Source organism: Nestor notabilis, unplaced genomic scaffold, assembly GCF_000696875.1.
Source record: "Nestor notabilis isolate BGI_N333 unplaced genomic scaffold, ASM69687v1 scaffold15959, whole genome shotgun sequence".
In the NCBI taxonomy this organism is placed as follows: Eukaryota; Metazoa; Chordata; class Aves; order Psittaciformes; family Psittacidae; genus Nestor; species Nestor notabilis.
In genome coordinates, this window is record NW_009943371.1 from 1 (window position 1) to 10,330 (window position 10,330).

A 10,330-nucleotide genomic window follows, 5' to 3' on the forward strand; every position below is an offset into this window, starting at 1 on the left:
TGATCGCTGCCCCGAAGAGGGAATATCGCCTCTTTTATTCCTATTTCCCCATCGCGGGGGGGTTCTGCCCTTGCGAGGCCGCGGCCGTGACGGCCACAGCAGCATCTCCGTGCCCGGGCTGAGGGGCTCGGCATGGCCGGGGCTGAAAAAACACTCGGTGGGAATCGATGTGCCGAGGTGAGGACCAGGGTGACGGTGAGCGAGGTTCGAGTCACCCCGCTCTGGGCTGCGGCATCAGGCACAGCACGTGTGGATTTGGGGGCTTGGTTAAACACTGAAGTGGGCGAACACTGGGAAAACTGGGCAAACTCACCTGTTTGCTCTCCCAGGCCTGGCTGGGAGGATTCCCCCCTGGTCCATGCAGGGATGGCAGCAGGGCACAGGAATCCTGCAGGATCCCTGCCCTGGGGAGGGCGAGCTGCCAGGCACGCCACGTGATGGAATCCCTCCCATGCAGGGGCCCAAGGCCAGACCTGCAAAATGCTCGTCCCAGAGGATGCTCCACGCGTTTCCTGGAGCCGGATCTTCATAACTTGTCAGGGGGTGACTTCAGAGCCCCGTAGCTGGGCTTGCTCATAGGGTTATGGCTGCTCCCGCAGCACACGGATCTGCCTCCTGCTCTAGGCCAGTCCCACCGTCTTCCTGCACCCAGAGCTCAGGCTCTTACCCTTGCAGAAGCATTGGGAAAAGTGGTGAGTATATCCAAAGGGTACCCATGAAATGTGCCAGAGACCTTTAAGGAAAGGACATGGTGAAATGAGAACCAGCTGAGGCAAAGGTCTTCTTTTTTATTAGGGAAGCCTAGCTGGTTCCAGGAAGGCTGGTTCCTTGCATGGCAGGTACTCATTAATAAAGATAAGACTCCTGTGCCCATCTTGGAGGTGTTGCTAATTCCACGTCCTAGGTGCTTTCTGCTGCTTTTAACCCTTTGCAGCCTCCTGCAAGAGCAAAAGGTCAGGGTGTAGCTGAATCTTTCAGGAGCTGCTGAGAGTTAGGCACCGCTCCCCAAACCCTCTGTGGGCCTTGTCCCAACTCCTGGAGAGCCTTCACTTTCTGCAGCCTTGGGCTTCTTTAAGGGTGTGTGGGTGTCATATCCTGCTCCACACCCTTACCTGCTCTCTTCCAGCATCATCTTCTCACAACGAAGGGGGAATAGGACAAACTATAGAATCATGGAATCGTTTAGGATGGAAAAGACCTTTAAGATCATCAAGTCCAACCATTAACTTAGCATTGCCAAGTCCATCATTAAACCATGTGCCATATCTACACATCTTTTAAATCCCTCCAGGGATGGTGACTCCACCACTGCCTTGGGCAGCCTGTTCCAGTGCTCGACAACCCTTTGGGTGAAGAAGTTTTTCCAAAGGGATGTTGGGCTGGGCAGCAGGAGGAATGTGGGCAGCAGCTCTCTTGGTACTGGAGAGGGTGGTCCAAGGTGCTCGGCCTCCCAGCAGAGCCTGGCTGTGGGCATTCACTTGACTTGCAGGAGTGGAAGTTTAGGGGCTCCTGGGGAGGAGCAGCGCAGAGCTGGGACATAGCTGCTGGTCCCAGTTGTGCGTGTGTGCCAAAGGGCTACAGCATCCTGTGTTGCAAGAGCAGAAAGCACTGCAGGGCGCATTGAGAAGGAAACTGAAAATGAAAGTCCCTCTCACATGACAGCCGCAGTCGAACGTGCTGTTTCCAAAGGGTTCGCCAGGCAGCAGTATGGAGGATCCGTGAGTCAGCCGCCGCTGCTGCACTGGGCTCTGCTCACCAAGCACCCCTGGCACCGTGCAGCCAGCTCGGCATCAGGAATTCCCTGTTAGAGCCCAGGTCTGGGCAGTGGGCTCATGCGGAATGGGGCTGGTTGCACGTACAGACCAAACTGCAAAAGCTCCAGAGGCAGACGAACTCTTTGGCTGGTTTGTCCACATCCTCCCCAGCCCTTGAGCGCAGCCTCGGGGGAGAACGGTGCTTTGGTTACCCACAAACACGGCGCCGAGTCCGGCTCTGCCTCCCCTTGAGAGGCACCAAGGTGCGCTGCGGACGGAGCCTCGCCAGGCGCCCGAGGAGGCTGGGGATGGAGGAGGCAGCCTGGGAGGGTTTCCTCTGTGGAGGAGGGGACAGGGGCACGTGCATCCGCTCAGAGCACTCGCTGAGCTGCCTCCACCACGTCCCAGCACAGAGCAGAGCAAGGAGAGGAGCAGCTCTGAGCCCAGGGCCCTGCTGGGCTGGGTGAGTGGGAGCCAGCCTCTTCCCAGCTTTACTCTCGGTCCCAGCGGATGACCCTCATTGCGTTTGCAGCTTTTCCTGGGATGGGGATGTTTGAGGTTGGGGAGGAAAAAGGAATTCCTGTCCTCAGAGGGATGTAGAAAAAAACAGCATCTCCATCTGTGCGTGGCTGCAGCTCGGGCTCCATGGATGCAGCTCCTCAAATACACAGTGGCTTTCCACACCAGGCTGATGAGCTTCACGCTTCCAGACCCTCTCCCACTTTGGCTGCCGGTTCTTCCGGCTGGGTACTTCCGAGTGCTGCTTCTGGGCTCTATCTGTCTTTTCTTCTGAATGATCTTCAGTGTGAGATTGTAAGTCTGGACCATGTGTTGCACCTCTAATTCTGGCTCAGGTGGTTATTTATCCATAACCAGCACTGCTTTTCTTTTTGCCTGGAACACAGTTTAGATTTCTGGCTCTCAACGTTGTCTTCATGAATTTAGATCAGAAAACCCACCAGTTCAGCCTGGGAGTGGCCTGGCCTGGGAACAAGTACTGGCATGCCAGCAGCAGGCTGGGAGCTGCAGTGATCTCTTCCGCCCTGACTGCAGCTGCGTGGCCACACTTCCTCCTCTCTCAAAAGCAGGGGTGAGGACAGTGTGATGAGCTGCAGAGAGCCCTCGACTGTAGGTCTGGGCTTGGGGTACCTGGGAAGCTCAGGGACAACATGAGCTGTGCGTTTGGTTCTTGTTTAGTTTTCTTATTCTGAGAGGAGCTCAGAGTAAGAACATAAAGAAAAAGTGGAATTAGAGCGTCTGGGTTTAGGAAGACTGGAGCTCATTGCTTGTGGAGGTTTGTCATGGCAGGTCGCTGTGGCCGCGCGTTGGTTTTGCTCTTGCTGCTCTCCGAGCTGTCACAGCAGCGTTCGGGCAGCAGTGAAGCACCACGGGTCAGCTCCAACACCTTCTCCTGGTGCAGACAGGGAGTTGAGGAGCCCTTTGTGCTGGGATCTTCGCTTTCATCCCATGCTGCTGTCTGTGGTCCGAGGCTGAATAAGAGCCCTTGGCTCTTGCTGAGTGGGTCAGGGTTTAGCCAGAAGGTTTCCAGCGAGGATGAGGAGGTGAAGTGGGGTAGGGAGTTGGGTGACTTTCCTCATCTGGCACGTGACTGTCTGCAAACACGTTGGTGAGGAGAGTCAGGAGGAAAGGAGAAATCCAGCCAAGGGATTCTTTGTGGGAGGAGCCAGGTTGCTGGCAGATAAAAGCAGGGACCATTGCTCCTCTGAGCTCTTGCCTTGGCCGAGGGGCTTCCTGAGCCCAGTGGGGACGTATGAGGGAGCCAGGGACCATGTTGGCTGCTCATCACCCAGGTCACTTACTGTCTCTCACTGTTGTTCCAGGTAAAGCCAATATACCCGAGCATCTCTCTGCAATGGCCTCAGGGAACGACGGTGACCCGCTGAGGGACCGGGGCCGCCGGGGAAGCAACAGGCACAGGCCATCACAGGAGCCCAACTCAGGTAAAAAGGTTGCTGTGGTCTTCAGGGGAGGAAGGATTCCCTTCCCCTGCAGTGTTTCTTTGGAAAGATGGGGGTTTTCGTATCTCCAGGGCCCTTTGCAAGACCGAGATAACAAATCAGCTCCGTAAAGCTATGCTGAATTGAGCTGGGAGAGCACGTTCTCAGTGCTTGCAGGAGATGCTTGGCACTGGATCAGCGTGGTGGGCAGCAAGGGTGGCTTGAAAGGCACCAAGCAAAGCTGGGAGGCTGGGGCTGATCACCATGGCTGGCTGCGGGTGTGCGGCTGGTGCTTGGAGCCATTCGCTTTCCCTTCCCTAAGTGAAAGGTGCTGGGTGTTGAAAACACAGCGAGAAACACTCCTGCTCTTGTAGTTGGGTTCAGAGGCGCCGCAGGATGGAAGCAGGTCCCTGGGTGCCCTGGCAGAGCAGTGATGCACAGTTACAGCACACCAACACCAGCAGTTCAGGCCGTTACGTGTGTGCAGAGCCCACCAGACTGTGTGATTGTGTCTCGCACTAATGGGTGAAACTGGGATCGGGGCCAAAACGATGCCGGGAAAAACTTCAGCTCCCATTTCATCCCCGAGTGCTAAAATGCCGCTGCATGGAGAGCTGCTGAACGCGAGTGACTTCTTAACCTGTTCTGCAGGTGGACCTGTAAATAAGGCTGAGTCACTGCAGTCTGTCAATAGTGGAGATTAGGCACCATACCTGACTGTTTATGTATCTGAGCTCAGATCCAGCTCAGAGCTGGTTTATTGCCCTGATAATGTTATTTGTACTCTGGTACTGCCTGGACTCCTCTCCATCTCAGAGTGTTGTTCATGCTAGGTCCTGCATGAGCACACCAGAAGAAAAAATACCCCTTTCCTTCCATACCAAAGTCTACAGGGAATGGAAATAAGTAAGAGCAGTTGTTTATGTATGCTGATTTCCTGTTGAGGCCAATGAGATGCTGATGTGAAAACCAGTGAGAGGATCAGGCCTGAGCTCTAACCACACTGTTTTACAGTCACACTTCCTGTACGCTTGCAAACACTTACTGGAAGTACGGGCATCCCGCTGCTTCCCGACAGTCAGGTGGTCCATCTGGAATTTGGAGGTGGGATCTCTGCACGCCTCTTAGGCCAGAGCCTTATGGAATCCAGCAAGAGCAGAAACATGTGGCTTCCACCAGCACATGCTGCGGGATTACGGGGCAGAAGGTGACTTTTGTCAACAGGCATTAAGCCTGGCTTTCATTTAGGGCTTGCTTGCTCTCTTTGTTTATCCTTGGTTGCAGTACCTGATGCTCCAGGATCTGCTTGAGCATCACTCTGAGCCCTTGTGCTACTGGCCAGTGCTTAGGGCATGGGCAAGATGCTGCTGTTTCTGTCTAGGCTGGGTGGCAATTAGCACTTTGGTGGTTTTAGGGCGTTGCAGACAAAGGCAGGAGCCACCCCGACTCAAGGTTTGCAGGGCCAGGTTACTTGGGCTTTCTCATCTGAGTGTGTTTAGTACTCACGTAACATACATAGGTTTGGACCTTGGTTGTTTATCCTAGCTCTGGACTTGATGTTGCACGTGAAGCAAGCCCTGAACTGATAAATAGTCACTGAGGGACATTAGTTCTGCATCTGTGAGCATCAACGTGTCTTCAGCACTAGGACGACCTGCAAAATAAGTGAGAAAAACGTGAGCTGCCTGTTTAAGCCTGGGTTCTCATACATTCTGTAGAGCAACCACAGCCAGTTAAACATACTTCTCTTTTGTCTGGTGCCCAGCAGGTCCTATCTCCAGCACAGACACAGAGCATTGGACTTCCCACTGAACTGCATCTCCCATCTATACATGGTTTCTGCTTTTAAAAGAAAAGAAGTCATCCTTTTGAGGGCTGTGCTGGGAAATAACTGTGCTATAGAATTGCCTCGTGGCTCCTTTGTTCTGGCCTTCAAAGGACGCCCCAAAAACGCTTTTATAAAACACTTGATGGGGCAGATGGAGATTGATTTCCATGGCTGAGGTGCCCACCCCTCCGAGCATCCCTTTGCAGGTCAGCGAGTGGATCAGCAAGTGTGGAACAGGGCTCAGCTTGAGCAGCAAAGTGCCAGAGCAAACCCGTGCATCTCTGCTCTCAGGTGTGAGCTGTGCAGGACTGTGCCCGTGGGGCAGTGTCAGCCTCTGATGCTGGATGGCATCACTGTTGACAGGCTTCACAGGGGTGGAAGGTAACGCAAATCCACTAACAGAGAGCTCATCCCACACTTGAATTGCAACTGCATGAGGTGGAGTCGAGCTTCCCCTCAAGGCAGAAATCTCCAGAGTCTGTTCTTGTTTCCCTGGAGCCGTCTTCTCCCTTTGGAGCCTGTTGCTGTTTCCAGGCTTGATGTCTCCCTCTGTGCAAACAGATGCACCTCTCTGTGTAGTTACTGCCTGTCTCCTGAGCTCAAAAGGGATGCTGCCAGGTTGCATTTGTCATTATTACAGTCTCTAGCAGGGCTATTTAGTTGTAACAAGGTCTGATGGATAACTTTGCTGAGACCTGCCAGGTTTTACTGTAGCACAGCTGCTCCCTGGGAGATGGGAACGGTGAGAAGTAAAGGATCTCACACAGGAATGCAGATGTTGCATGTTGGAGACTGGCTCAGGTCCAGTCAGTGTTGCCTGTGGTGTGGGTCCAGCCTAGAGGCTCTTGGGGTGGGTCTGGTCCAGATGCTGACAGTGAGGACAGCGGGGTCCCTGCTCCATGAGGCAGGAACAGGGCAGGTCCTCCCTTGTAAATGGGGGTTCCCAGCAACTCGTGAGCCCCTAACACAGCCCCAAGGATCCCCCAGGGACACCAAAGGTCCCAGAGGAGCTCCAGACTGCTCTTCCCCTCTCCACTGCTGGTACTGGGAGTCCACAAGGCAAGTCTTGCTCCAGATCCTCTTCCTTTGAGTGGGAGAGACAGATGGTCCCAGTGGGTGCTGGGGGGACAAACTGTGTTCTTCTGGCCTTTGTGTTACAGCAGCATCTGGGGTAATTAAACCAGGGGGGTTTTGGTACCCTCATTTCCTCTTTGTTCTCGCAGTGTTTACGCAGCCTCTGCTGAAACTATGAGTCAGTCGGTTTCGTTTTCTGGCTCTCGGTGCCGTCACTGGCTCCTGGCTGAGGTGGGATTTATTTACCACCAAATAAACCCATTCCTGCAAGACAAAAAAACATCCCCTGAAAACACAGCAACCAGGACTCGTCATTTCCCCTCACCTTTATTTACCCAACCTGAACTCCCTGTAACCCCAGTCTCTGCACAACAGGTCAGGTCCTCTCCCTTCCCCGCACCCCATCCGGGGCTGGGCCCATCTCCCTGGAGCTGCGTGGATGTGACCAACCACAAACACTCTGCCATGAGCAGTGTGGCACCTTCTAGAGACTTAGATACAGGGATTTATTGGGCAGCATCACCAGGACAGTTGTGTCCGCTGGCCAGGTCCTCACATCCCAGCCATAGGACATAGCTTGCGCAGGAGCATCTCTGCATTGGAAACACTATTTCCAGTGGCCAGAGAATGGCATGGGAAGTCTGGTGGGATGGATATAGTGGGATGGTGGGACCGGGGTTTAGCTGGGTTGGCTGCAGTGAGTGGTGTTGCTGACAGTGTTACTGGCACAGACATGGTGCTATGTGTCACCAGCACACCTTGCGGGGCGATCACCCGAAGGCAGGCGTCTTGTGACGTTCCCCAAATAACTCATGTACCCGGGCTTTGCACCTCATTTAGTGTCTGTGAATCTCCACGGTGATAGTCAAAGAAGCAGGGATCTGATCCCCCTACACCATTTCTGTCCACTGCAAATTTTGCATCATAAAAGAGAATCAGAGAAGGGCCATGCTACCGCCAGCTGTTTGGGAACCAGTGCTCTAAACCAGATTGCTTCCAGCCAGCTGAAACCAAGCTCTAATCAAAGACACCCCGTGACAGAGCGGGTACTTTCCCCAGGAGCAATGCAATGTGTGTGATAAGGTATCAGTCACGGCTGGGATGCAGCTTGAGGGGTAGAGCAGGCGTTATCACCTGGCTGCTCATCTGCTCTCAAGCACAGGATGGGGAGTCACGTCCCTGGGCAAGAGTTTATGGGTTATTCAGCAGCTCTTCTCCTTTCTGTTCCTGCCAGCAGCCCAAGCAGAAGTTCAAACCCTGCCCTGGCATCGCTGCTGCCAGGCTGGTGGGAATGTGAGACTGGTGATGTGTGATTGAATCAGCAAGGAGCTACACTAAAATGACCCATTTTCTTTGCTCCCCACATCACTGTTGGTGCTGTGCAAGGGCTCGATTATCGGTGATGCTGACAAACAAGATTGTTTGCTGAGGGCTGATGGGCAGCACTAGGCTGAGCTTGGCCTCCAGTCTGGGTTTGAATTGAGATTCCTGAACTTGTTTGTGCTGAGCAATGTCCTTATCAAGAGGTAAAAGCACGTTGCCAAGCACAAGCACTTGAACATCTGGTTTGTGTTGTGACAGTTCTGTAGCTGTTTCCTGCCAGAAATGGATTCAAAAGGTGGGATTGTGCCCCCAAGAATGAAGGCTGGCTTCAGAATTGCTTTTCTGAGAGCTAAGTTTTGTTGATTCTTTTTGTGTCACTCCAAAAGGCCAGTGTTAATACAAACAGCACGAGTTGAGGCTGGAAATAAGGGAATCGTCTCTTTCCAATTCGGGAAAGGGGGGAGACGAGCTTCTCCCTTGACTTCTTTGGAGGTTGGAACTAGATGATCTTAAGGTCCTTTCCAACCCTAACTATTCTATGACTATGATTCTCTTCTTGCCTCTCTCAGAGGACCGGGTGGTGGAGGAGACAGAGGAGGTGTTCCGGAGCTATGCCTTCTACCGCTACCAGCAGGAGAGAGAGGAGCGAGGGGAGGAGGTGCCCATGGACCCAGAGATCGTGGAGATCGAGCAGGAGCTGGGCAGGTAAAACCGATCCCAACCATGTGCATGTCCTTTATCCCCATCCATGACGGACCCACCCCAGCCCCGCTTCCCGGCCTCGCTGACCTGTGTTCCCGCGGGCAGCACCGGGAGCCTGGTGGGACGGCGCTTGGCCATCATTGGCGACGACATCAACGAGCGGTACGACGCGGAGTTCCGCTACCTGCTGAAGTCCCTGCAGCCCACCAAGGAGAATGCCTACGAGTACTTCACCCGAATAGCCTCCAGGTAAGGCCCCCGGCTCCCTCGGCGCAGGATGGACACCTCCTCCTGGAGAGGAGCAGGAAGGGGAGGTCAGATGGGCGCAGTGCAGTCAGTGAGACCCTTGCACTGTGCTCTGCAGTGCACACAGGCCCTGCCCATTCGAGCTTTGTCCACTGTCCCCGGGCTGAGCTCCCAAGAAGCTCACCAGGAGGGTTCTGTGGTTCCTGCCTGTCTGCTCTTCCTCCGGTGCACTATTTGGACAGTCTTCACCTGACCATCGTCTCACAGTCCTTGTTCAAGCTGACCAGGGTCAGACAGTTTGGGGGATGTCCCATGCATGAGTAGCCAAGTGAATGTCCCAGTTCCCCTGCAGGGAGAGACATGCCCTGGACCAAGGCGGACCCACTGCTGGTCCTGCTGCCACTTGCAGCCCTGAGCCAGGCTCGATGAGGCACAGAGCAGAGGTAGCTGGAGGCTGCAGGCACAGGCAGGTCCTCACTGCCCTTGGTGTGGTCCTCACGGAGCAGGATTGGACTAACTCAGGATGGGAGATGCTCCACAGGCTTGCAGAGCCCACAGCCGCCTTGCACAGGTGATGCTCACCCACCTCACTCAAACACAGCAACAGGGTGAAGAGCACAGGCAAAGACCTGGACAACTTATTGCCCTGGTTGCCTGAGGTACAGCCTTGGACCAAGGTGACCATCAGAGGGTTCCCTACCCTCCTGTCTCTGTAGGGAAGACAAGACACTGCACATTAAACAGTTTGCCCAGGGTCGTGCAGACCAGACCACCTCTGCCAGAGCCAGGATTGGTGCTGGGCTCTCTGGGTTCCCAGGTCTTCTGGCACAGCCCTGTCCCTGCGCGCCCTTGTGTTTGTGTCTAACTGCCTCTCTCTGTCCTCTTCCTGCTCCCTGTCCTTGGGAAGCCGCTGCTGCTCTCACCGCGTTGCCAGCCTGAGGCGGTTAACGCACCGCAAACAGGTAAATTAACCTCTGTCCCTCTCTGTGCTTCTCTGTTGTCCCTTCCGGGCTCTGACTCCCCTCTCTGCGACCTGCACGGTGGCATCTCCACACCAAGGCTCTGCAGAGAAGATGGTTCCCGTTGGCTGTGCAGACAAGGGACCACCAGGACAGGGCACCACATCGAAACACAGGACCCGAGTTTACTCTTTATTTTCTTCCCTTCTTGCTAGACTTGCTGGAAACCAGGAAACACACCTTCAAAAGCTGCTCTAGATAACTCAGTGCCCAACCTACCCACAGAAATGCAGACTGTGCCCACCACAACCAAAACCTGGATCAGGAGCAGGCACAGTTTGGAGCCCCCCAGCCCTTGGGATAACCAGTCTAAGGAAAAATCAGGCTTTGGTCTTGGAGGAGTTTGTGGAGGAAAAGGGAAAATCTTGTTCTAACACACTTTGTCCTCAGATATAATTAAACGTTCTCACCTCCAGGTATGAGTGC

At 54.2% G+C, this 10,330-nt stretch overlaps 1 protein-coding gene across 1 annotated transcript in view; it reads left to right on the top strand.

Annotated features, from left to right (window-relative positions):
- The first annotated feature begins 3,627 nt into the window (after positions 1 to 3,627).
- BAK1 (BCL2-antagonist/killer 1) overlaps positions 3,628 to 10,330 on the top strand; it is a 7,676-nt gene continuing 973 nt past the window's right edge. Inside the window, exons 1-3 of the mRNA XM_010021892.1 lie at positions 3,628 to 3,715; positions 8,507 to 8,642; positions 8,745 to 8,888. Coding sequence (XP_010020194.1) covers positions 3,628 to 3,715; positions 8,507 to 8,642; positions 8,745 to 8,888 — 368 coding nt within the window. The remainder of the gene's footprint in view (positions 3,716 to 8,506; positions 8,643 to 8,744; positions 8,889 to 10,330) is intronic.